We start from the raw sequence: 27,481 nt of genomic DNA, 5'->3' as shown, positions 1-27,481 counted from the left end.
TGAATAGGTGAAGTAGATTAAGAGTACACTTATGGTGATGAGCACTGAATAATGTATAGAATTGTTGAATCGCTTTATTATACACATGAAACTAATATAACACTGTATGTTAACTATACTTGCACAAAAAAATTTAAAAAAGAAAGGAAGAAGAGAGCTCCCATATACAGTGATGGTTTCCCATCTCTAACCCCTACATTTCTCTGGCCACAGAAGCATAATTAGCCAGTACACTGAGAAGTTAACAAGCCAGGCACAGCTCCCAACAACTGAGTAGTAGAAGTTGGTGGGTGGCTCCCCGGCATCCTCACCTCCGAGGGGGAGAGTTCAAGGTGTGTTCTGCATTCATTTCAAAGGTTTGTTAGCAGAACCGACCCCTAGTTGCCCACAGCAGTCCTTCTTCTGAATGATCTCTTAATTAGTTTCTTTACTTTTCCTGTCTTCCCCACTCCTACACCTGATTTCCCAAATAACCACTTGCACCCAAATCCTTGTCCCAACGCTTGCTTTTGGAGGGTCCAACCTGAGGCCATTCACTGATTGAAAGGGGGAGGACCACATCCTTTATGATATTTCCAAAACAACACCGTTATGAAAGCCTACTCACTCACTTCTTGTTAATTCCAAGATAAATATTTCCAGACCAAGTACTGTTAAACCCCTTCTCCCAATCTCTCACAATAATGTTTAAAGAGACCTGAGATTCTGCTCTCACCTGCATGAAACACCTGAACATCAGACAGTGCTTTTTTTGTATAATCTCCTAGGACCACTGGAGGACAGTTTAGTCTTTACCCAAAAAAAGCTTTGGAAAAAGATAAGGACAGTAAATTAAATAACTACTCCAAATCCCTGCTGTTCTAGACTGAAAGTTCCCTCCCTGTTAGATTTACTTTCCTGTTTCACACACAGCAATATTATCCAATATAGAGCAGCAGAAGTTAATAAGATCACTCGACAATATAGTAATGTTCCAAATTTAAATACAACCATCCTGCCATTATTAAAGTCTCAGAATAAAATTAAAGCCCAAAGAACTTAAATACAAAGACCTTTAGTAGGAGTTCCAAGGGATTAAAATCCCCAAATCAATTTCCCCGAGGTTATTTTTCTGCTTCATCTCAAAGGGCCTTGCTCAGCTCAAGACAGAGTTCCATCAGTGCTTTGACTGGGTTGTTGTCCACTGCAATGAAAATAGTTCCTTCCAGACTCCAAAGTTGCATTAATGGAACCCAAATCCCTCATGCAACTCTAAAGAGTCTCAAGTGTTAATTGGGCATAAGAGTATCTCAGCATCAGCCATACATCCCCAAATTTTAAAAATACAAACTCTCTACCTGTCATATTCACAATGGCATACCCAGAAACCAGTATTTAATCTAATCTTTATTATTTCAATAAAAATACATAGCACAGCCCCTGTGTCATCTGAAGATAAGGTAGCCTGAAAAAAGTCCTCTTGGTCTGAGCCTTGCTTGAATGCCAGTCATACCATACGAGTTGTCCAGAATCCATGACTTGTGACCCTAGAATTAAATGGGCAATATCACACATCAAGAGATTAAATTATGACACAATATTTTTCTGAGGGGAGAGGAACCCAGCCATGTTTGCTCTCTTCTTGGAGAGTGGCAAGCTAGAAATTTGCCATGGCGACAGTCCCAATAACCAGGTCTTAAGGGAGGTAACTTACTTTCTCCTCTTGCATATTCAAAACCTCATCTTTTCCATTCCCCTCTGAACCTCTGGTCCCTGACACCCCAGTGATGCATTGAGAATGGGTTCCTAATAAGGACTTCACTTCTACACTTCTGTATGTGAATACCCATTTCCAATCCAAGCCACAGTCGTCCCACTATGAAAATGTTCGGCCTATGAAACCTGCTCTCTGGGGCAGTTTCACTCTTGAAAGACCAAATATACAAATAGCCAATAGCGAGAGAATAAATGAAAATAAGACCCACAACTTCTGAAGCAATCAGTCAGAGTCATGCCAGCCTCCCAAGTATTTGCTCTCAGCTCCAGCTCAGCACCAATCAGAAAAAGCCAAATCGGGTGCGTAAGATGTCTGACTTCCAGTCATGCCATGCCATGCCAATAACCTCCCCACGCCAATAACCTCCAATCAAAGGTCATTTGAAGGCTTCCCTATAAGGCTCTCCCATTCTGTGCTTGCCTTTGACTTTCTACCAAACAAAGTGATGGTGGCTGACTCCCTTGCTACAACAAACTCTGGAAAGAATCTCTGTTCTCATTTGGATGGCCTGTGTTTATTTCTACAACCTCCACCCCACATGGATTCTGCCAGTTTCATTTTCAGCATCTTCAGGATGCTGCCAGGGATGGCTCTGAGGCCTATGTCCAGGGACCCACTAAGACCATACCTCTATTTTATGCTCCTGGAGAGCCTATCTTTTTTCTGCTTTTGAAAATTCTGGCCTTTAACATTTCCTTCCGTTCCGTTTGTTTTCTGCATGAGTGAGATGGGCCACTGGTGTTCTGTGTCCCTCTGTTCCCATCAGAAGCCTCAGCTCAGAAGTCAGCAGTTTACCTTGCCTCTTAAAGGGACCTCTAGCCTTCCCTACTGAGAGCTCAAAAACTGCTTGCTGACTAGTGCTTTCATTCTGTTTGCTTTCATATTGCTTTTCTGGCCCAGACATTTGTCTTTCTAACTTACTCCTCTAGAGTTCGTCTTTTGGGATCCCCCAGAGTATCTGATACAAAGTCAAGGAATGAGCAGTTTTCCAAAGCATACAATTTTGAAACAAATCTTATCTATCTTCACTTTCCTAAATCGGTCAATCCCACTCAGGAGGCATGACCTCATCAGATCAATAGCCAACTCAGGACTGACCTCGTTTATTTTTATCTTGCCTCTCTAGTAGCTCTCATTTGTCCTGTGCCTTCCCTTGAGAGGATCCTAATTCCATAAATCTCGCTGGCAGGTTCCCTGGGGCACAGGCAATTCCTGCTTCCCCATCTACGATAACTGTACCACCTTCCAATTCATGACTCAGTGCTGTGAGTGTTTCATCCTGGCTTCTAGGGTCTTCTCATTCAAACCTGTTCAAATATTGCATGGCTGTCTCAGGTATGCACCTCAAGGGGTGCATACCCAATTGTTCTATCTGCAGTTGCATAGAGATATCCCCCAATGGCTTCCTAAACTCAGGAAACCCTGGGGGAATTATACCCATCGCCTCCCTAAGATCACTTACCTTTTCTGGTCTTAGAGCAATTATATAGCAATCCCTTCATTAAGAAGGGATAGTTAGATGGATGTGCTTCTCCCATCCATTCTTAGATACATTTAATCTGGCCTCCAAGATCTCATGTTCCAATTCTTATCTGCCTACACTATGTGCTAAAATCTCTGTCATTCCACTCAAGAAATTTTTCCACTTTCCACCTTAATCAACTATCTTCTCTTTTTTCCCTTTTATTCTTCTACTTGCTCTTATTTTGAGAGTACGATCAATGCGTTATTTAAATAATTTCCTTCATTTTCTGAACAAACCCAATCTCTAAAACCAAAGTGCTATGGACACATACCATTGTAATTGTCTTTTCTTTGGATATACAATAAGTTAGTTATTCTTTTCTTCATCCAAAAGATTTCCCATCCCCATTCAATAAAGACCCCCATTCAAGTTTATGATGTGATTCCACAGCTTGGCTCTCTAAAATCTAAAATGAGATCCAACACATGTATTTAACAACAGAGCCTCACATATAAATTCTTATCGCTGACCATGACCATGGAGTTAAAAGGAAAACAGAGGTGGAAGATTTTAGTCTGATTCAGACCCTCCCTGTCTTTAACTACATGCTGGAGTTATGTAGAAAGAAAACACCTAAGTTTTTATTCAGTTCTGCCATTTTACTATCTGACCTTAGAGCAAGAAGATGTCATCACCAGCCTGGAAGTGAGCCATCACTAGGAACTGAATCAGCCCAAACCCTTTTCCAGCTGGCGTGCCCATTACCCAGCTGCAGCATTGTTGCTATTAATGGCTTACCTGAGCAACTTTAGCCAGAGAATTGTACTTGGCTGAAGACAGCCACCTGGCCAGGAGCTGCCTAGAAGTTGATACAACCAAAGGAGGAGGGAAACAATGGCAGGTAACTGACTAATAAGGGGGTAAATAATAATAATAATAATCATGAAACCCCTTGCCTCAAGGTAAGACAATTTTGTGGCACTGTTTATGACTCAGAGCTCCCATGGATCAAGGTCAAGCTAGACTTTTTCCTAAAATTATTGCCTTGTTTGAATCCTTCCCCTTCCCAACCCTGCTTCCTCCACTCCCTGACAGGCTATTCCTGAAGTCTCATGCACCCAAATCTCTGTCTTGTGTTCACTTCTAGGGACCCCAAGCTAAGACACCTCCCTTCAAATTACCTATTTTAAGAGTATGCTTTCCTGAACAGATGAGCAGACATGCCAATACCAGCACCATTATCTGGAATCTTAAGCCATTCATGCTCTAAGATCACTCACAGTCCCACTGGAGATGCCACTGTCTTCCTGCATATTATTACTGTATATCAGTTAGAAGCTTCTGTGAGTTTGCATAGTCTGGTAGCACTCACAGAAACCTTGGAAGCAGAAATTGATTAATTTCTCACTCCATCAAAGTTTAACTCATCAGGGATCTCAGAACATAGCTAAGGGATTTTGAGATTAGGTTCCATTCTGTGAGCAAACATGGTAGGAAAATAATGATCTGCCTGGTATATAAGAGAAGGCATCTCTTTTGGTCCCCAAATTTTTCCTGTATAGAACTAAACTACTGAAAGATATGAACAACTCCAGATTACACCAAGAGGTGGGAATTTGGAGAAAGTCCGTGCGAGTTTTCAGATCTTAATCTTGTAAAAAGAAGGCCACTTTCCGTTACAAATGAATGTCCCATCATGAGTAAGTTACTGTAGGAAAAGCAAAACCTTGGTGAATGGTATGTGACAAATAGTCCATTTCTTCAGATGTACATGCAAGAGTCATTTTATATAAATTTAACATAGATGGAGGTAGTGTAGATATTAATGTTCAAATGTCAGAAACTGACTGACAAGAAACAGAAAAATGGGAAGTCAGGCAGTAGAGGAAAGAATATGAACAAAAGAAACTAAACAAGATATAAAACCATGCCTATATTTTAGCTAATCAGACTAGTAACTAGAGAAATAATTTGTGGAGATTACCATGGCTGGACACCAGGGAGAGAAATTAGAAGAAGGATATATTCAAGTGCAGGAACCTAAAAGGATAGAGCACCATCACAGGGCCCAGGAAGCTTCCTAAAAGAGCTACTTTTGGCCCAAAGATATGCCCAGAAAACGGCCCACCACATCCTTGACCTTTGTGTGCTAGAAGGAAGAGAAATGCCACAAAGTAAGACAAGGAGAAGGTCATAGATATAGTTCTTTTCAGTGGCTGGAAAAGAGCAGTCTAAAAGTAAGTAGAGAAACAAACTTGATCTTTGAGTTTGACCAAGCAGGGTTCTGTGATTGTTCTCAGGGTACCTACAATTTGTGACACCAGGGGATTCTCGTGCTGAGATTTCTCATTCCATAGCTGATCATGTAAATGTTGTGATAAAAACACAAATGTGGTAGACTGCCCAAGTCAAATCCAAGCTCTGCTACTAATTAGTTGTTTGAAGTAAAGCGGTTTAACCTCTCCTAACTCAGTTTCTTCATCTCTTAATGAGGCTATTTGAAGTAGCCATCTCATGAGGGATATTGGGAAAATGAAATAAGTGAACACACATCAAGCCATTAGACCAACATCTGGCTCATGGTGAGTTCTCAGTTTATTATCCCTTGACACACAACTCCACAAGACAGCAGAGGATTAAAGAGCTGAACTTCAGCTCCAAGTTTGGCACTCAAGGGAGGGCAAGACTTTGTCTCTTCACATGGTAGCAGGGAAGGTAAAGAGCCTTCTGTGAGCAGCCTTGAGTTTGTTTTATGGGTTGACCCATGAGCTATAAACTCGTTAGCTCAGTTGGTTCATCATGCTCGTATAGCACAGCCTCTGATCTGATCTTACGTGTTTTTTGCAGGTTTTCTGGCATTTCTCTGGGGCCACAGACTCCATCCAATTTCTTAGCATTTATGGCACACATAACCATATTTAGTCTAAGGGAATTGGGCATTCAATAACTACACTACTTGAAGAATAATTCAGAAAACCATCAGTCTCCAAGTATTAACTTGGGAAATGCAACTCACATTTTTATGCCCCCAATTAACTATCAGGCAATGTAGCAAGCACCAGGCAAGACACTCCATGAACATAAGTTCATTTAACTCTCAGATCAACTCTATGGTGCCATTAGCTCCATTTTACACTTTGATGTCTTTTACAATTATAAGCATGAATACATGGTCATTGTAGTAAAACTGACACAGCATAGCTTCTGTGGCATTCTTTTGGTTAAAGCCAAGACTCACAGGGAGGGGACTGCACAAGGGTGTGGAACTTATTCCACCTATTTAGGAGATAAGGTACACTGGAGGCCACTAAGTGACACACTACCACACCCTGTCTCTGGAGTACTTGGTTCAATTTCTCCAGAGAATCCAATCAGCCCAGATCCTGGGCCTGGGGTCCATCCCAATCCAATCTGTGGCAAGAGAGGGAAAGGGTCATAAGATACAAACGTGGCCTCCAAAGCCATTCTTTCACCTGGAACTATGTGGTAGAGAGAGGGACAGTTCTTAGGCATGAGGGTACCACAAAATAGATTGATTACAATAACACCCATGAGAGAATAAATGCTTAACTCTATGATTTTCTAAATATAATAAGAGTCCAAAAAAGAATGCAATTAACATGGTCCAAAATACTCAAAGAAATTTCATTTTGTTGTTCTTCTTGTTATTGTTTTTTATAGAGCCTATAACCTGGAATCATTAGTGGAATTTAGGTAGGACAAGGGGAGAAAGTGTTCCACACTCAATGTGGAACAATGATATTGGCAAAGTAGAAATAAGCAGTGCCCGTTAACGACATAATAAGAAACCAAACTGGGAAGTGCCCTACTGAGCAAATACCTAACATAATTCATGACAATTTTTGATAAATGCTGTACCCTCTCCTCCTTAAGTTCTCATTATATTAAAGTGTAGTTTCCAAGAAGGTAGGAATTTTGATTTCTGGAGCATAAGTCCTCCACTTTTGTTCTTGAGATTGCCTTTGGTATCGTACCAGTTTTCTATTGCTGCCGTAACAATTTATCACAAATTTAGCAGCTTAAAACAATACAAATTCATTGTCTCACAGTTCTGTAGAGCAGAGGTCTGAATAGGCTTAGTTGGTTCCTCTACTCTGGAAGCCAAAACCAAGACATCAGCCAGCCTGGGCTTGTATTTGCACGTTCTCAGTGACAAACTTCTTTCAAATTCATTCAGGTTGTTGGCTTAAATCAGTTCTTTATGGCTGTAAGGCTGAGGTCTCGGTTTCCTTGCTTATAGTCAGTGGGGAGCCTCTGTTAGCTCTTTAAGCCCCCTGCATTCCTTATCAGGTAGCCTCCTCCATATTTAAACCAGCAATGGCACATTGACTCCTTCTCATATTTCAAATTCTCTAATTTTCTTGTTGCCTCTCTTCTGCCTCCAGCCAAAGAAAGTTCTTTGCTTTCAAGGGTTCATATGACTCAACTGAGCCCATCCAGATAATCCAGGATAACCTCCCTGTCTTAAAGTCCATAGCCTAAATATGCCTACAAAATCCTTTTGCTATGTAACATAACATTCACAGATTCCAGAGATTAAGGTGCAGGCGTCTTTGGGGCTCAATGTGCTTACTGCAGCTCTTCTAAGTGTTTTGTATTTCCATACAAATTTTAGAATCAGCTTATCAGTGTTTACCAAAAAGTTCCTAATGCAGTTGTTGTTTATATACAAAAAGCTGTAGATACTTTAATGTATACAACTTGATAAATTTGCAACCAATATAATGGTGACTGAGATTACATAAAACTTAGATCAGTTTGGTGAATATTGACATCTTAACAATACTGAGTCTTCCAATCTATGAACATAGTATATCTTTCTACTTATTTAGGTCTTTTTTTTTTTTTTTTTCATTTCTCTCTGCAATGTTTGTAAAGATATTTCATGTCTTTTGTTAGGTTTACTAACAGGTATTTGGGTGCTTTTATAAATGACACTTTTTTTTTCATTTTCTAAAATTTTGTTGGTAGGCATCTTATTGTTAAGCATTTTGTATCACCAACACTTAGCACACTACCTGGCAATACAAGGCACTCAATAAGTATTTGTTAATTGAATGAATGAATGAATTGCCTTTATCTGGACTCTTCTTAAAGCCCTTGAAATTTAGTATCTTACAGTTGTTTGTGTATAAATCTTGGTTCCCTTTCAGACTATGAGCATTGTGGGGGTAGGGCTGTATCTGATCCACCTTTCTACACGAAGTTCCTAGTACAGTGTTTAACATATTGCAGAGCTTATTAAAATATCCTTAGGCATTCTAAATTAGTGACATAGAATATCTACACTCATCAAGAAGTATACTCTCAAACCACCCTGCTACCCAATTCTCATAGAGAGTTCTTTTGTACAAGATATTATTAATGGAGGATTCCAGGAAACCTATGTGGACCATATATTCTTCTATTATCTGAAATCTAGACTCTAGACTCTCTAAATTATGTCATTGGGTTAAGTCAGAAAGCTGTGTGCCTGGTCCACAAGCTTTGTACTCCTTAGAGAACTTATTTTTCTGAATTGTGTTTGGCATTAGGTTATTGATCTGTTTTGAAAAACATAATAGAAAACAGTGCTATGAAATTTAGTTTGTGCTAATGAGATAATGTTGAGAACACTGTTCTCTGCATCATAAGGTATCTCTTTAATGAAGACCCACAGGAAAAATTCTCTCCATTCCCAGAACTGTGAATAACTGCATTTCCTCAGCAACTGTAACTTATGTATCTGATTAATTGTCCCATGTTGTGTTGCTACTAGGAAGATCACTATTAATTAAGGGCCAAACTTTTGGGTTTAAGCATTAAACTTATCTTTAGAAGGCAAAGTACAAAGTGAAAGAGAACTCCACTAGGATAGAAACTCCAGAGGGCAGATGCTATATTTGTTTGTTTGTTAATTCAAGCTTGTATATGCAGTAGCTATATATTAAATAAATGAATGCTACATGGCACAACATAGTACCCTGAAAAGAATGGACAATACAGAATGCAATAATAAAGAAAGAGAGTGGAAGAAAAAACAAAAAAACCTCAATGTTTGTAAAAATTAATTAATTAATTAATTATGAGAAATTTAATATGATTTTTCCCCAGCATTGAATTTTTAATGTATATTATTGTTTTTATTAAAAGAAATTGGAACATCCATTAAGGCAGAACTTGTGTATCGATGTGGGAAGATACAACAAAGTGACTACAAATATGTACTATATAAACATATTTTTGTTTTTGCAAAACAAAAACTGCATGAATATATGTATATTTTTCCCCAAAGATAATAGTCATAGGTGCAAAGTGAAAACTTGGAAGCTCTGAACACTATTCTACTTTCTACATTATATTATAATGACCTTGACTTGAGACATCTCACAAGGGTGGTTATGGTTCAATGAAATTTGGCAAGAAATTGATTTTTCCTATGTTGCTAGTGGCAGTTTATATTGGTAAACACATGGTTATCTGAAACCATAACGATGTTCATAACCTTTGACCCATTACTCCACACCTGGGCATTCAACTTAAGGAAATTGCTCCAATGAAGAATAAAAGTCCATGCCCAAGGATGTTCATCGTTATTGTAGTGAACATATTTAACAGTCCAAGCCTAGTGGGAGCAAAATATTGAAATATTTTCCTTTTTTAAACATTTGTTTCTAAGTTAGATGATATTTGAAACAGATCCTATAGACTTTTCAGTCACTTTAAAGTATTAAAAATAGAAAACTGTCTTATTTGGGGGTATTAAAATATTTAATAAAATCTGAATCAAAACTTTAATCTCATTTAATTTAAAACTTTTGCTCTGATCTGAGCTTAGAAACCTTCAATGAAGATTGAGAGGCAGTGGTGGGCAGGGAGGAAGGGAGACAGCTTTTTTCTATTTTTTGTTTTATTTCCCTCATCAGTTCCCTGTTTAAGGTGGAGGCTAAGGAAGTGCAGTAAAAAGGGTGAAAAGTCTTACTTGACTAATGTAAATCTGGGATCAGAGCTGTGGGGGGGAGATACCACAATACTAGTCACCCTTTCTCTTTAGTCCCTTTTGGAGGAGAACTCCCCACTCAGTGGTCTCCCACTATCTTGTACCAGTTGAGCAGAAACTCTCATTGTTGGTTAGCACTTTGGCACAGGCAGACATCTTGGGCAGGATGCTTCAAAACAAGCTCAGTGAGCTTCCAAGAGCCACCCTTGCTCCAACCACCACTGAAAGTGCCCCTTGCTTCTGAGACCACCCTCTCAGTGCTCTGACCTCAAGTGAAGCTACAACTAGCCTCTCACCTTTAGATATTTTTAGGCATGGACCAGACACCAGGCTGTGTTCCCCAAAGCAGGACATGCCTCCAGTTCTGTTGAGGCCCCCGCTCACTTGGCTTAAGGTGTGCGGGGAGAGGAATGGGAAGAAACAGAGTCCACAGAAGAAACTCTCCACAGAGTCCCACTAGTAACATCACCAATTCCTCTGCTTTCCCATACATATAGAATAGAGGTGAGTGATGAGCTATGCAGGGCAGAGTTAGTTCTTTGGATCTCCCTTTAGGAAGGATCACATGGGTGATGTGGCACCTTCTTTAGATGCCTAGGCACTTAACACTTTCACCCCAGCAACAACTCTGAAACAAAAAAGCATTCTTTGACACCACTTTATTTGTTTATTTACTCCTTTTTAAAACTAATGAAAATTTATTCAGGAAACTTCAAACAACTTTCACAATGTTCTCAATACTGTAAGAGAAAAATAATTCTTAGCAAAGAAAAATGGCCTTCACGGTTTTAAATGTGTATCGTCATTCATGCAAAATGCTTATTATAGCTGGTGTTATGCTGGACTGGTTAATCAAGTCAAAATACAAATCTTCTACTACCTAGAGAGTACAATAAAATGGAAATAATTCATTCATAAGATTCTAATTTATAAAACAACTCCACTACTTATAAAATACTATCCTAAGAATTCTATCAAGCTTCAATTTGAAGAAATGTACGATCACTTAAACAACAGCTGTTAAACTAAATAAGAATTCAAAACGTCTTTAAGAAAATGACAGAAACATTATTAACATGATTGTCCTGGTTTAGACAGAAAGAGGCTCTTTGGCAGGTTGACTCAGCCCGAGGGAACTCACCCCTTGGCGGGAGGGGTAAAATCCAGCTGCTGGCAGGAGTCGCAAGGAAACTTCTTGGTGGGTAGATGTTCCTCAGCACTAGTAGACGATGAAGGGCCAGGAAAATCCCCTTTGGGAAGTAGTTTTGGGGACTTCATACATGTTTCTTGGAGGACAGGAAGATAAAAGAGGTCCTTTTCTCATAATATACCCCCATAGGTCCATTCCCAGCACGGGACCTTCAAATGGATGATGTGGTTGAGGGAAAAAGCCTGCACCTACTTCACCTGCAGGTGGTAAATATCAGGATGACCTAAATTACCAAAAGCATCTTCAGGATGGGTCCCATCAGGCCCTATTTTAAAGATGTGGACCAACTGCTCCCTCATAAAAAGACCCATTAAAACTTATGAGTCTTACTGGTGCAGAAACATGACCAGTGTCTGAAGCAAAAGGGTAAACTCTTTCTTGCACATGGGGAGGAAAGTCTGGACCAGGATATGGATGGCCTGATGGACACTATATCATCCTGGGCTCAAGATCCCATGGAAATGACATCCGGTAACATCTGGTGATGCAGGGCAACAGTGAACTTTGAATCCCTAAACTCATCCTTATATTATCGAGACCTCCTGTCTTGATAACATAATGACCCAGAGGATTCCCTGGTTCTCTGGAGCCTCTACCAAATGCTGCACTTGGATCATTAAGGCCTTGAGGGTCTGTTTCTAAAATCTCAAATTTAACATCTTCTTTGGCTGATTTTGGTCTTTCACATGCATTTTCTTCCCTGAGTCATAGAGGTTTATTTGACCAGACTAAACTGTACCTGTCATTTAAGTGCTGTTATCAAGAGAAATGAGCTAGCTTTTCAAAGGACAAATAAGTCCTTCTGTTTCGTCTCCTAGAGCTTTGGATTGTTTTTGGTTTTGCCCTGTTTTGTTCTTTGTTTCACTTTGGCACCCAGCTCTTGGTGGCATGGCTCACGCCTCTCTCCGCTTTGTAACTTTTCTCTTCAGTCTTTAAATCATTCTTCTCCCTCTACAGGATAATTTCCTGGGAGATTTCTTATCATCACTTGACATAGCTTGGTCTTTAAGATCATGCTGAAGCTTTGGAACCTCACTAAATCTCTGCAGTTTCTGATTCCAACAATACATTTTTGTTTGATGTTTGTTTGTTTGTAGAGTTGCAATATAATCTGTTAGTGATTGTTTCCTTGTCTCCAAGTGCTTAAAAATATGTATTTGGTGGGGTACCTGGGTGGCTCAGCCGGTTGAGCATCCGACTCTTGATTTAGGCTGGGGTCATGGGATCGAGCCCCGTGTTGGACTTGGGCCCGGGGCGGAGTCGGCCTGTCCCTCTCCCTCTGCTCTTCACCCTACTCTCTCTCTCTCTCTCTTAAATAAATAAATAAAATAAATAAAATCTTTTAAAAAATGTATATATAAGTATACACACACACACACACACACACATTTGGCTATTTTCTACTTCAAGGGTTTATAAGGAAGCATTTAGCTTGGCAGCATTAATCAGTTTCCTCAAAGTTCACATTGACTGGTCATGGATCATCCGTGCTCTTTTCCAAGGACAGCAGCCCAAACTACCATCTTCAGCAGTCATATAGCCAGAGTCTTGATTTGACATTCCTTCTCATGTAGAATTTTTTCCACCCATGCCTTAGAGCAGGGGTTCTGAAAGCGTGATCTGTAGACCCCTGGAGTGCCCCAAGACTCTTGTAGAGGGGCTATTTATACTAATACTAAAATATTACTTCCTTTTTTGCATGTGACATTTGCACTGATGATGCAGAAAGAATGATGGGTAAAAGTGGCAACACTCTAACATGAATCAAGATAGAGGCACCAAACTGTAATAGTAGTCATTGTATTCTTTATCACCTTGCAATTTCTGGTTAAAAAAAATTTTTTTTAAAGCCAGCTCCACTTAAGAATGGACTTAATGAAACAGAAACAAAACCTACAAATTTTACTAAAATGTGACCCTTTGATACATGTTGTTCTAATATCTTGAACAAAATGGGAACAAAGCATAAAACACTTCAACTTCATGCTAAAGTAGGATGATTATCTGGAGGGAAAGCATGTGTGCAACCGATTGAGTCGCAAGCTGAACTAGCCACTTTTTTTTTCATAGAACACTACTTTTACTTGAAAGAAAAGCAGACCAACTATACAGATTTAGGTATGTGGTAGACATTTTCTTGAATATAAATAAAGTAAGCCTGTCACTTCCAGGAAAACAACTGACAGTATTTTTTGTCAATGATAAAATTCAAGCTTTCAAATGAATATTATAATTTTGGAAAAAAATTGTATCTGTTACATGAGCTTGACAGCTTCCCAATACTTAAAAAGACTTTTCTGATTAAATCAGTGGTGTTATTAACAAGTATAATATTTTAATATTTTATAATGAAGTGTGTCAACATTTAGAAAATTCAAATAAGTCAGTAAACCAATATATTTTAACTGGCTGATACACAATGTCACAATGTCATGCACAGGTTAAAAAAAATCTATTCAAAGTGCAAGATAGACCAATTAATTTGAATGTAACAGAGCATGAAAATTTTACATTCCACATGGCAACTACCTTTTCATAAACAATTGTCAAGTTTTAGTATAATAACAAAGAAAAATATCCACAATTATCTAAAAAGGTCATTAACATACTCTTCCCTTTTCCATCTAAGACAGGATTTTCTTCATATATTTGAGTTATGGCAACATACTGCAACATATTGAATGCAGAAACAGATATAATCCAGCAATCTTCCATTAACCCAGACTTGTAAAAAAAATTTGTAAATATGTAGGATAACATCAATCCTCTCATTGTTTTTTGGAAAAATTTGTCATTTTTCCAAAGGTGTGATTTATTTTTAAAATGTAAGAGGTTTGTGATAATCAATACATAAATCACAAATAATTGTACAGCTAATTGTTACGAAAAACACAATAACATATAAATGCTATCCTTAAATTGTCTCCATTATAATTTCTGATACAGTAAATATCAATAGATATACAGCCCATGTAAGCAAAAGCCCTTTGGGGTCCTCAATAATTTTTAAGAATGGAAAGAGTCCCGATACTAAAAAATTTGAGAACTTCTGCTTTAGAGCCTTCAACTTTGTTTCTGTTCATTGAGTTGAGTTTTTTTTTTTTTTAAAGATTTTATTTATTTGAGCGAGAGAGAGAGTGCACAAGGATGGGGGAGTGGCAGGCAGAGGGAGAGGGAGAAGCAGACTCCCCACTAAGCAGGGAGCCCGATTCGGGACTGGATCCCAGGACCCTGGGATCATGACCCAAGCTAAAGGCAGACGCTTAACCGACTGAGCCACCCAGGCACCCCATTGAGTTGAGTTTTTTACTCTTTATCCTTTTGATCCTTCTGAAAGTAGTTTTATGCTTTCCTGAAGATGGGCATGTTCGTCCACACTTTTCTTTAATGCTGTCATTTAACTGTTCTTTGCTCTTCTAACAGAACCTTATAACTGTCTTGGCCTCAGCCACTTGGTATTGAACAGCTTTTGATTCGTCTGTTAGTGACTGAGCATCACCTCTCATTCTGGACATTTCAATTTCTCTTGCCTTTACTCTTTTACTGATAAGTCTATTTTTACCTCAAGAAGGAACAATTTCCATTTTTTATTATTTGCCTCCAGGCTCAGCATTTCTGATAACTTGGTCTCAAGGCTGGCCTCCTTCAAAAAGGACTCTCTAGTGCTTCATAATCTCTCTTAATATTCCTGAAATCAGAAATTTCAATTTTTCATAAAAGTTATACCAGGTTCTTTCTCCCTACAAGTTGTCTTTTGCCTACAAGAAGGCCCATACCACCACCTCCTGCATAATTGGTAGCACCACCAAAGGCTGAACCAAACTCACACCGTCAAGCAGGGCCCTCAGACCCGCATAACATTTCCAGAATGACCTGGAGAAAAGCCTTGTAGCCAGCAGTAGGTCCAATACGGCACCAGTGGCTGCCACAGAATAGCCCCAAATGGTCAGGGCCCTAGTGGCTCAGACTCCCAGGAACACTATAGAATGCTCCACTTGGAACATAAGTCAGTGGGAGGGAATCAGGGAGGGGCAGGAAGAACAAAATGACAAAACAAGAGTTTTCCCACATTTTCTACATCATAGTGAACCAATAAATCATCACTGGCGGAAATGGGAAGTTCTTCATGGCTGAGGGTAAAGGTTCCACCTGGCAACTGGGAGGTCTGAGTGTTCATATCTTTCCAGAAGTGAGACCCCTTCCAAGATTGCTCTGCAGTAAAGGACTCATCTGGTCATGTCATGGGCCAAACCTCCTCTTCTCTTGTTGCTCTAGAAGCACGAGCTACCTGCAAAAGTCCTCCAGAGATTTTGATCAGTCTGGGAGTGTCCATATGCGCATGTATGAGTTAGGAATACAAAGGGCCTTACAGGACTTTTCAATAACCGTCATGACAGCAGATTTGTCTGTTTCTCTCTATAGTGCTATCAATTTTGCTTTGAGTATTTTGGTGCTCTATCATTAGACGTATACACTTTTAGGATTGTTTTGTCTTACTGATGAATTTCTGGTAGTATTCTGGTAATATGATCTATTTTTCTGATAGTAATAAAACCAGACCAGCTTTCTTATGCTGTTTACATAGTATATCTGCGCCCACCCACTATCAACCTATTTTTTTTAATAAAGTTGGCCTCATTTAAACAGCATATAATTGGATCTTGCTTCCTTATATAATCTGAGATTCTTTGCCTTTTAGGTAGAACATTTAGTTCATTTACATTCAATGTCATTGCTATGGGTAGAATTTAAGGTAGCATCTTCATATTTTTTCTTATGTCTTTTATCTCTTTTTTCTTCTTCCTAATTTCCTCCATTTTGGGTTAATCAAGTTTTGTTCTGTTGTTGTTTTTTCTAGTATTCCATGTTATCCCTTCTATTTTAAAAAATATATAATTTGTGTTACTTTTTAGCAATTGATCTAGAAATTTAAATGCGAATCTTTGGTTATCACAGTAAAATAATGTCAAACTACCTTAGGAATAATCCAGGAAACTTATAACCATCTAGTTTTATTTAGCACCTTTCCTGGCTTTTGTGAACTTGGCACATAAGTTACTTCTATATCTTCTATATATATCATAGTTCCACAATACATTTTTATTACTATGTTTTAAATGGTCAATAATCTTTTACAGAATATATATGTGTGTATAGATATATGTACATTATGTACATTTTCCTAGCGAAAAATCTGCCATTATTCTATAAGTACTGTATCTTTTTCTCCAGGCTAATTTTACAGTTTTATTTCTGTTTTTCGGAAGTTGACGGGTTTGCCTATGGTTTCTTTTGAATTTATCCTGCTTGGGGTTCACTGAGATTCTTGGACCTGTGGGTTGTTCCATTTCATCAGTTTGGCGAAACTCATGGCCATCTCCTCTTTAAATATTTCTTCTGGCTGCTCTCTGTCTCCTCTCTTTCTAGGACTCCTTCTGTACTTACTAGATCATTTGATAGCGTCCCTAAGGTCCCAGATGTACTTTCTGGTTTTTCATCCTTATTTCCTCTTTGTTTCCAGCTCGTATAATCTCTGTTAACCTGCCTCCATGTTCGCTGATCCTTTCCAGTTATTAAAAGAGATTCTGATAGGATATTTTTCAGTTCTAGTATTTCCATTTGGTTCCTTTTAACATTTTCCTTGGTGTCTTGCTGTTGTTGTTTGTTTTTTGTATTTGCTGAAACTTTACTTGTTTACACATGCTACCTATCTTTTCCACTAGATTCTTGAACATATTTGTAATAGCTATTTAAAAGTCTGTGTCTGCTCATTCCAACCTCTTTTGGGCTTGCTGGGGAGTTCTATTTGCCCTTACATCATGTTCCTTATTTTGTTTTTAAAAATCAGAAATTATTTAAACGCCCAAATAAGAAGAGAATGGTTATGAGAGTTATGGGAAAACCAATACAGGACTTGTATGCACTGATTTATAAGATAGTTCTGAGGAGAAGGCAAATGCTTAACCTATAATTGTTCAATTTTGAAAAACAGAACATTAAGTTTTATCTAATAAAAATGATGTAGAAAGCTTTATATACATATGGACAAATACTAGAAGGAACCTCCTACAAACGAAATATTTGAGCCACTGATGTGGCAAGATCATAAGCAGCTCTGTCTTAATTTTTTGTTGTGACTTCCATTAATAATGCCAATCCTATGGAGTATGTAATAAAGTACAAACTTTAGACACATAGAAATAACAAGAACAATTTCTTCGTTATAACCCAGATAACCCAGAGCAGAAAGGAGCCAACTGGCCTCTTCTCCCCTAAGGCCCAAACAAAAAGAAACTACTTTAAAATACAGCAAGAGAACTGTGTTAGGAGCAGGAAAGAAAGGGCCTTTGGCCTGCTGAGGCTGTGATATGAAGGCTAAAATGAGAGAGTTGGAAAAGAGGAATCGACTTGGAAAAACCAGATGTGCAACAGTCCAGTGCTGCCCACAGGTTCTTCATTAATTGACAGTGATGCCGTCAGATTGACATCTCTGAGTAAACCATCCTCATTTTCATCGCTGTTATTATGGACTAGAACTGGTTACCAAGAGAAGCTGTGGAATTTTTCCCCTGAAGGCCATTTAAAATCAGATATAGACAACCACGTGTCTAAAAGACACTCAGAGCCCATCAGAGACCCTATGACTTTGGGATTCCCGTGCAAACAATATTATATTAGGAAAGCCTGATTATCCAATGTTTTCCTCAACCTTTCGGTGTGCTCTCTGCTGATGTGTTTTTCAGACTGGAAAGAGAAACTCCTTCCTGCAAGGAGTAGGCTCCATTCTCTCCCTGACATGAGGTGGAAATTTTAGTACTGCAAATATCGCTGGGAAATATTCCCCAGCTGCAGTAGGTCATTTCTTCTCTCACTGCCAGGTGTCACTATGCCTGGAGAGTAACGTAGCAAGGAAGAGCGAAGGGAGGGTGTTGCAGAGGGAAGAAAGGGTAGCCTAAGAAACTGGGTGAGTGGACCTGGCAGGAAGGGGGAGGTGTGGGGGCGGGGAGGGGAATGCATGGAAAGTCAGCAACATGAAGCAAGTGTTTGAGATTAAAAATAAAAAGTCTACTAAGCCAAAGTTGTGTGTGTGTGTGTGTGTTTAAAGTGCCTTAGGACACAAAATTGTACACCACTGAACAAAAGCTATTATTTGACCACGGCCACTAAAAATATGAAAGATACCAGACCAAATGCTTCACGAGACATCATCCCCAGCAGCCCGAAACGGGGGACACTATCAGGCAAGACTTGTACGAACCCATTTGGAATGAAAAATTAGTGACCTGCAAAAAATAACCAAATAAGCTTGTATTTTGCCCCCAAATTTCTCATCTCTTATTTGTCAGTGATCACATCCAGGGGTTCTCTTTTGAGGACCGCCTTTTGCCCTCCTTTGGAATGTGATTTTGCACCCAGAGAAGGGACCAGGGCAGGAATTATTGAAAGCCCAGTTTCAGATCCGCATTAACAATTCATGGAGCTCATCTCTAGTTCCACCTAAGGCGCAGGGAAGGACACCTGATGTGCAGGCGAGGGCTTGTTCAAAGTGTCTCCTAATCTGCTTTGAAATGCACAGTGGATTGGGGCCAACTCAAGGTCAACACCCCCTCCTTGTTTGGTGCGCCCCGGCTGTTCCCCGGGCAGAGGAAGTGAAAAGGCGGGTCTGACTGCAAACTCACGGGCAGCGCCCAGCCGGCAGCCGTACGGTCTTTTGAAATGCAAACCTCTAGAGCTGAGGGGTTGGAAACTTGTTTTCTATTCAGGGCCACTGGCTCACAGAGGGGGAAAAAATAATCACCAAAAAGTAATTTAGGTTGAGTAGTTTACAAAGTGAGATGGATCAAAGGTTAAATTCACACAATTTAAATACTGAGAATAGGGATTTCTATTTTTTAAAAGATTTATTTATTTATTTGAGAGAGCGTACTAGAGAGGGAGAGAGCAAGCACGAGTAGGGGGGCAGAGGGAGAGGGAGAAGTAGGCTCCCCGCTCAGTGGGGATCCCAGGACCCTAGGATCATGACCTGAGCCAAAGGCAGACGTTTCACTAACTGAGCCACCCAGGCGCCCCCAGCATAGGGAATTTTAAACATTATTCATTAAGTATACCCAAGTTGGGGGAATGTATTTTAATTTCAGATGAGGAGGAGGGAAGGAGGGCCCTGGCTCCTTCCAGGCCACCAAACCTTTTGCAGGTAAAGCATGCATTGAGCATGCATGCATGTGTTCCTCCTCGCAACACTCTCTGGCTTTGCGGTGCCAGGCCCTCCTGGTTTTCCTCCCACCTCCCGACATCCCACTCCGCGGGGTCATTTGCCAGGTCTTCCTCCTCATCTCACACTTGGCTGTCGGTTCCTCCAGGCACGGGCTAGACCTACTTTCATTCCCTCCCTGCGCTCTCTGCCTGAACACCTCTCCCACGCCCTCGCGCCTCTGCGTCTGTAAGCACCTGAGCACACGCTCCATCGCCACCCAGACCTTCCTGCCAAGCTCCAGGCCTGTAAATCCCTCTGTGCACACAGAGCCCCTCGTCGGCTTCCACACACCTTCCACTCAGCGTGTTCTCAGGGAGTGCAGAGCCATCTGCTCAGTGCCCCAAATCCAGACCCTAGAAGTCAGTCTTGAAAGCTCCCTCCCCCTCACCCCACATCCAATCCATCTTCAGACCCTAAGTCTCTCTCCTCTCTCCTCCCAAAGTCTCAGCTATCCCAGCGCAAGGTTACTAACCAGTTTCTTTGCATCCATGTTGCCTCCTCCAGCTCATTCTGTCCACGCCGACCCTTCCACAGGCCGAAGCAGGGCATTCCAATGCCTTTCAAGTAAAGATCACCGTCCTTATCACGGCCCATAAAGCAGCGAATGACCCGCCTTGGCACCATTTCGCAGCCTTCTCTCCAGATACCTTCCTGCCTCCCACAGCCCTCCCACGCCCTTCGGATTCACTCTGGGAACCACGCAGGACTCGGCCGCTCCGCCCCACGTCAGCCTCTCCGGAAGTGCGGGTTTTCTCTGCTTTTATCTGCTTCCTCCCGTGCCCAGGCAGCCTCAGCAGGATTACTACTTCCTCAGAGAAATCTTCCCGCATCCCCAAGGCCAAATCGAAACCTCCATTTGTCCAGCTTCCTTGTCTCCTTGACTTTTCATTTTTGTAGGATTTTACTTTCTAATTAAATGACTATTGTACGTATTTAGTGGCTTGCTATCTTGGCATTGCTGTTTCTCCAGTTCAGGGCACTATGTCCTGCACACAGGATATGGTCAATGAAGCTATCCTGAATGAATGAATAAATGAGTCCTAGAAATAGAGATAAAGGGGTATCTGGGTGGCTCAGTCGGTTGAACATTGGACTCTTGATCTCAGCTCAGGTCTTGATTTCAGGGTCATGAGTTGGGTCCCACCCTGGGCTCACCCTGGGGATGGAGCCTACAAGAAAGAGAAATAAGAAAGAAAAGAAAGAAAGAGAAAGAGAGGAAGAGAGAGAGAGAGGAAGAGAGGGAAGAAAGAAAGAAAGAAAGAAAGAAAGAAAGAGAAGAGAAAGAGAGGAAGAGAGGGAGGGAAGAAAGAAAAGAAAGAAAGAAAGAAAGAAAGAAAGAAAGAAAGAAAGAAAGAAAGACATAGAGATAAAATCATCAAAAAATAAAAGGAGAAAGACTACCTGTAGTTGAGTTACTCACAATTTGTGTATTTTTATTTGTGTGAATTCTGTCAGATTTTCTCCCTCTCTCAGTTACTCATATTGGAATTAGTGACCAGTTCAAACCCCAATGGCTTTTTCATGTTAACTCATGCCCTGCCAGGTAGGCCTCTGTGCTTAGATAATTTGTATATCATCTATATGTAAAGTTTTTATCTTTGGGAACAAATATAATTTCTGAAAACAAATTCTATCATCCAAGATATTAACTGTCCTCACCGGCTATCATTTGGAAATACTATAGTCATGATTTTCATGCCTTTTTTTTTCAAGTTGTTAATCAATGCTCTCCTCATATTAGCACTACAAGACCCTACAAATAATGCAAAAGGTCTCTTTCCCAGTGTGGCAAGCATAATTCATCAACTCATCCAATAGCCATTTCTCCCAACTTTCTATTCTTCACTCTCTTTCAATTATAGAGGCTAAGAAAAGCCAGAAACCCGATTTGCCAGCTTTCCTTGTAGCTAGTGGTGGCTAGTGAGACATAAGGGGACATCTTCGAGAGGAAGGAATATAGGGAAATATTTTGCTCCCATTAAAACAAACAAAAAAGCAAGGTCAACCTAAGTTGTGTTCCCTTAACATTGATCACTCTATTACTTCTACCTTTGAAGGTGATTGTGATGCCTGGAGCTTTAGCAGCCATCTTGTGACTTATGAAGTCACAAGCATGAAAATAGAGTTAATCTGATGAAGATGGAGGAACTTTTGAACTAGCCTATTGTAGGTTCACGACCTTCTGGGGAGCTTTCTGGTATAATCTGGTACAATCTGAAACCCTGTGTGCAGAGGGAGGGGAGAGACCAAAGAAAGAGACCGGCCACTCCGTGTTGGTAGGTGGCAATTTTAATAATAGCAAAGGGAACTTACATGGAAGGCTTGTCTAGGGCAGCAGCAAGATGAATAGATCCCCATGCTAAAAGTTTATAAAGAGGTCCTAACTGGGCTCAGTCACATATATCATGCAGGTGTTCTCAACACCACATCACCATCTCAAGGCTGTGTCTTTGGAGCAAACTCTGTGAGCAGAAAAGGCAAGTGAAACCCACATTCTAAGCACAGGGGAGGGAGTGAGGAGCCTCCAAGTGCCCAGGTCCAGCTCACAGGTCAATCAGTGGTCACATCTTTTTTACCATGTTCCCTTATACCTGTTATGCTCCCCTTCAGAGTTCTTGTTAGGAGAAATAACTGTGTCCTTACTACTTTAGCCACTATTAGCTGGGTTTTCTGTGATTTACTATCAAAAGTAACTTGAGGGGTGCCTGGGTGGCTCAGTCTCGGTTTAGCATCTGCCTTCAGCTCAGGTCATGATCCCAGAGTCTTGGGATCAAGTCCCTCATTAGACTCCCTGCTCAGCAGGGAGTCTGCTTCTCCCTCTCCCTCTGCTCCTCACCCCCGCTTATGCTCTCTCTCTCTCCCTCTCAAATAAATAAATAAAATCTTCAAAAAAAAAAAAAGTAACTTGGATGATACATTTAGTTAGAATGGGACTATTGAGCAACATTCAATGTAGAGTAGATCAACCAGACATAATTCTGTCTACCCATAGTGAACTCCAACCCACATTTTTCTGTTTTATCCACAAAGCTATCATGAAAGACTTTATTTCAAATTCCTTCCTCAAGTCCAGGTGCCTGAGACTGTGATATTCCCCCCTTTGATAGTGTTATAAATTTGCCCCATAAGCATTGCTCTTGACCTGAAAACAATATAGATAATAGACACATTGTGCTCAGATCCAGTTTCTGTGAGATTTGATCTGGATTAACATTAAGCCTCTTTAGATCTTGTTCTCTGTCAGCTTCATCCTACCCTTTTTCATAATTATTTTTTGAAGTGGCTAGGTACCCTTTCCTTTTGAACACATAAAAATGAAAAATCCAACAAAACAAAGAATAAGTTCTCCCTACTGCTCTTCCAAACTCTTGTATGGTTTTATATCCTGAAAAATCTTCAGAGTCTCTTTCCAGTAAATAGAAGAGTCAAAATATCCTCTGGCATAAGTTAGAATATCAGTTGGGCTTCTGTATCATGGACTCAAAATAATAGTGGCCTCAGTAAGAATGGTGATTTCTTCTAGCCTAACAGTCCAGCCACTAGCAGGCTGGTCTGGCATGGGAGTTCCAGAATGTCAGCCACCCAGTCGCCTTCTGTCTTCTTTCTCTAGCATATCTGCTTGGCTTTTTCTCTTGGTCCAAGATGGTACCCACCACATCCCCATTCAGGGGAGCAGGATGGAGAAAGGAAAATGGTGGATGTCCTTTCCCTGAAAGGGCATGACCCAGAAACTAACACACATCACTTACACTCACATCTGACTACAACTTAGTCACATGGCCACACTTGGAAGCAAGAAGTCTAGGAAATGAAGTTGCTATTCTGGAAAGCCATGTGCCCTGCCACATATCAGGGCTTCTACCACCGTAGACAAAGGGAGGAGAGATTGTGACGGATAATTTACAGTCTCTATCAGACATCCCCCCAAGAGAAATCTGATTTCCTGGGCTAAAGTTGCAGTAACAAACAATAATGTAATCATCAAAATGAAATCAAGCCAAAGGCTGAAGCTGGCTCTTGGGCTAGACAGAAATCACCCACTTTAATCAGAGAGGCCCAATATTTTCTAGGAAGTTTTTCTATCATAGTTGTTCTCAAAGTGTATGGCTGGGACCAGCCACAGAAGTATCACCTGGGAATTGTTAGAAATGCAAACTCTTGGGGCCCACCTGACTGACTGGATCAGGAACTCTGGAGATAGAGCTCAATAACCTGTTCTCCATGGGCTCTGCAAAAGATTCTGATGCATGTTCAAGTTTGAGAATCACCATGCTATAAAGTATCGCACTTCATGTATTTCTAACAAGCATCTCTAAATTCCTACAATAAGGCACCCGGTACCTGAATACTTCTTGTGCTCAGGTAAGTAATGAACTGTTCAGTTAAGGAGAAGTCCTGATCATAAAATGGATTCCAAATAAAATACATATCTCTATATTAAGGAGTCTTTAATTCCTCTTAAGAAATATTCTATTAGATATGTATGTAACCTTTTCAAAAACAACAGTTGTGCAGCAGTGGATTTAAAATCAAGAAAAGGGCAAATCTTCCTCTTACTATATCATCATCATAAAGACATGGATCAGCTCCCTTTCTGATGCAGTCAGCGTCATGAAAAGGACATCCAACAGGGGCATCTCAGCCCAAAGGAAGGGGTGCCAAGGGGTTCACTGGGTGGAGGAGGTAGGAGTTTCTGGGGCATCCCTCCAGACAGTGCTTTTCTTATCTAGCTCCTAGGTGTGAACAATTACTTATATACACGTCTTTCCTTTCTCTTATGGTTTTATTGCTTATAAGACGTAAAATATTGTCTTTATAGTCATTTACAGCAGTGCCACTCACACATTTGTGGATGAATCATCTGGGGATCTTGATAACATGCAGATTCTAACTTGGTAGGCCTGGGACCAGGCCTGCAATTTTGCATTTCTAATAAGCTTGGGTGAGGCTCATTCTGCTGGTCCACACACTGCACTTGAGTAGCAAGGATTCATAGAGTAACAGGATAAAGGATAGAGGAGCTGTTTCAGAAAGCCTCCCAACTGTAGCTAACGTCAGCATACATAGGAACTATTCAAATTAAATCTTCAACACCTGGTAGATTGAAAAAAGAAAAGATGGGGCACGTGGGTGGCTCAGTCAGTTAAGCATCTGACTCTTGGTTTTGGCTCAGGTGATGATCTCATGGGTTGCAGGATCGAGCCCCATGTCAAACTCCAAATTCAGTGGGGAGTGTGCTTGAAGATTCTCTCCCTCTGCCGCTCCCCCGACTCGCTCGTGGGAGTGTGCTCTCTCTCTTATTAATTATAAATAAATAAATAAATCTTCAAAAAATGTAAAAATAAAAGTTCCCTTCATCTCTGGTATTCTTTAGGAAAAAAAGGAAAGATGCCTATTTACTGGGAGCAGTGACAAAGGGAGGAAAAAAGAAGGGGACACAGGATGCCCGTTCCCCCAATTATTGCTCCACCCTTGCTTCCGGGGCAGGATATCCTCACAGTCCTCAGTGTTGTTTTCCCTGGGAATCATTATAGTTGATGACAGGTATTCCCTTATGTGTGCATTCGTTTAATAAATATTTACTGAACAATGACTATATGCCATGGGGGTCAACTCCAGCCTCAGAGCATCACCTGAATAAGCAGAAGGGCACCACTATGGTCCTGCACTCTGGTTAGGCTTTAGCTTCTTAGAATGCTCTCCACCACTTCTTCCATCAGACTACCGGCTCATCTCCAGAACATTATCTGGAATGTTACCCTAGAAGAAGGATCTTGTTTCTCATTTGGCTGTTCAGTATCTTCGCGTTACAGGGGCTCATTTATATTTGGCTCACTTAACTTTATACCACAGGAGAAAATGTTCTCCACTTGGGGAGGTATTTTGTCCAGGGGTGCCCCCATGGACATCCGCCTCCTCTACTTACTTACAGAGCTAAGGTTCAGCATTTCCTCCTTCAACTGAAAACCATTCTTTTAGCCAGATCTTAATGACGGCGCTCAGTGTCTTAAGCAAGAGATTAAATGTGCTTCTTCCTTTACTATTCCTTAAAGCAAGATGAACTTCTGGAAATTCTCCATACACAAGCTGACCCTGGCTCTCCTTTCCTCATCTCCCACAAAAGAACATTAAGAAAACTTTAAGAACCCTTCTACTCAAGAGAAATCAAGAGACTATAAGAGCCCTGGGTAAATTGAACGTAGTTTCCAAGTCAAAAATCAAGAATCTGCCTGGAAAATGCAAAAATACTTAGGGGGCCAAAGGAAGAGAAAATTTAGGAATAGACTTCTCCTAAAAAGTTTCAAATATATATTCATCTTGCGACTTGTAACTGAAGGTGTTCTAGAAAGGACATAGAAGGGGGGAAAGGGTATGAAGGAAGGGATACAGAAGAAAGACAGTGATGATACGTTTCATAACTATATCATTCTAGAGAAGCTAGATCAGTTTTCTAAACCTATTTTTCCTTATCACCTTCCCAAGGAGTCTTTCTTTTTAGACTTCTTTTTTCTTAATCTCTCCATGAAATTTCTATACTACAGATATGCTCTGTATCTGTTTATTTATAGTGTATATATATATATATGAACTATATATATATGCACTATATATATATACACTATAAATATTCATCCATCCCAAGAACCAATTTGCATCCCCTTGTAAGTGATATCCCCCCTCTTAAGAATGGGTGGGTCAGATGCTGCTTGGTAACCATCCAAAATCTTAGTAGCTAGTTACAATAGAGCTGTTTCTCACTCACATTCCCTGTATGTCACATGTCAGATGACAGGGAGGTATTGCTCTCCAAATATCTTCTCCTCAGGATCCAAGCTGACAAAGCAACTACCAATTTCAGTGTTGGCAGATGCCAATGGCAGAGCATTCAGGAGGGTCTCACACTTGTAATTAAGTGCTACAACTCAGAAGACACATGTCATTTCTCATCTCAGGTCATTGGCTGGAAATAAGCCATATGGCCCCCACAACCACAAGGAGATCAGGAAGTTTGATTCCACCATAGGCTAGAAGATGGAGAGCAAGAGGAAATAGTAGGCAAAAGGCATCAAAAGCTCTCAAAACAGTTTTCCATTTGGACAGCCCTGATATCAAAGAGTGCACATTGCTAATTATATACAGAAAGGCTCTTGGGACCATAGGATGTAAACTTGCCTTGTCCAATGCTCTCCTGAGTTCTTGCCAGAATTAACCAACATAGACACTTCCTCTTCTCCCCCACCTTGTCCAGTGTCCAATCCATTCACATCCCAAGCGCACTGTAGACACGAACGCTTCGTCCCCCTCTTCTCTCACTATCACTTCCGATTCAATTCCCCAACTAGAGATCAAAAACCAGCAAAAGGAAATTAGAAGGCTCAGAAGGCTATCTATCAGGGAAACCCTTTACACTGCAAAATGGTTCAACTGCCAGGACCTTCGGGGGAAGCCGGTGAACTAGATACAAATAGTTCAACACATAAGCAAAGGTCATCAAGAGGAAACAAGGTAAGTGCTCAATCAGTATCTGATAAATCAATGAATTAACGCACTACATGCAGCCCATTTTCCAAAGTCCTCAATAATACATTTTCCCTTCTATTATTGTCTTCCTTATCATGACGAGGCCCAGGGGTGCTCTCCTTCCTCTCAGGCTGTGTTCCAGGCTTAGCTTAACAACAAGCTCTGTCTCCATGTGGTCCTATCATTGGCTTGACAACTGGATTTGGAGTACCTGTGTTTTTTGTTTTTTTTTTTTTAATTTTATTTATTTATTTGAGAGAGCGAGAATGAGAGAG

The 27,481-nt window shown here is 40.4% G+C and overlaps 1 protein-coding gene across 1 annotated transcript; it reads right to left on the bottom strand.

Moving 5' to 3' along the window:
• Window positions 1–655: 655 nt before the first annotated feature.
• Window positions 656–20,764, bottom strand: LOC145722402 (uncharacterized). The gene is made up of 3 exons (XM_081825492.1): window positions 20,158–20,764; window positions 4,020–4,080; window positions 656–1,526 (listed from the first exon to the last, which is right to left on the bottom strand). The coding sequence occupies exons 1-3, from the start codon at window positions 20,307–20,309 to the stop codon at window positions 1,425–1,427; spliced, it is 315 nt and encodes a 104-aa protein (XP_081681618.1). The 5' UTR covers window positions 20,310–20,764; the 3' UTR covers window positions 656–1,424.
• Between the last annotated feature and the right edge of the window lie 6,717 nt (window positions 20,765–27,481).

Source organism: Leptonychotes weddellii, chromosome 1 (genome assembly GCF_054177405.1).
Source record: "Leptonychotes weddellii isolate Sample4059 chromosome 1, ASM5417740v2, whole genome shotgun sequence".
Lineage (NCBI taxonomy): Eukaryota > Metazoa > Chordata > Mammalia > Carnivora > Phocidae > Leptonychotes > Leptonychotes weddellii.
This window is presented reverse-complemented; position numbering and strand designations above follow the sequence as displayed.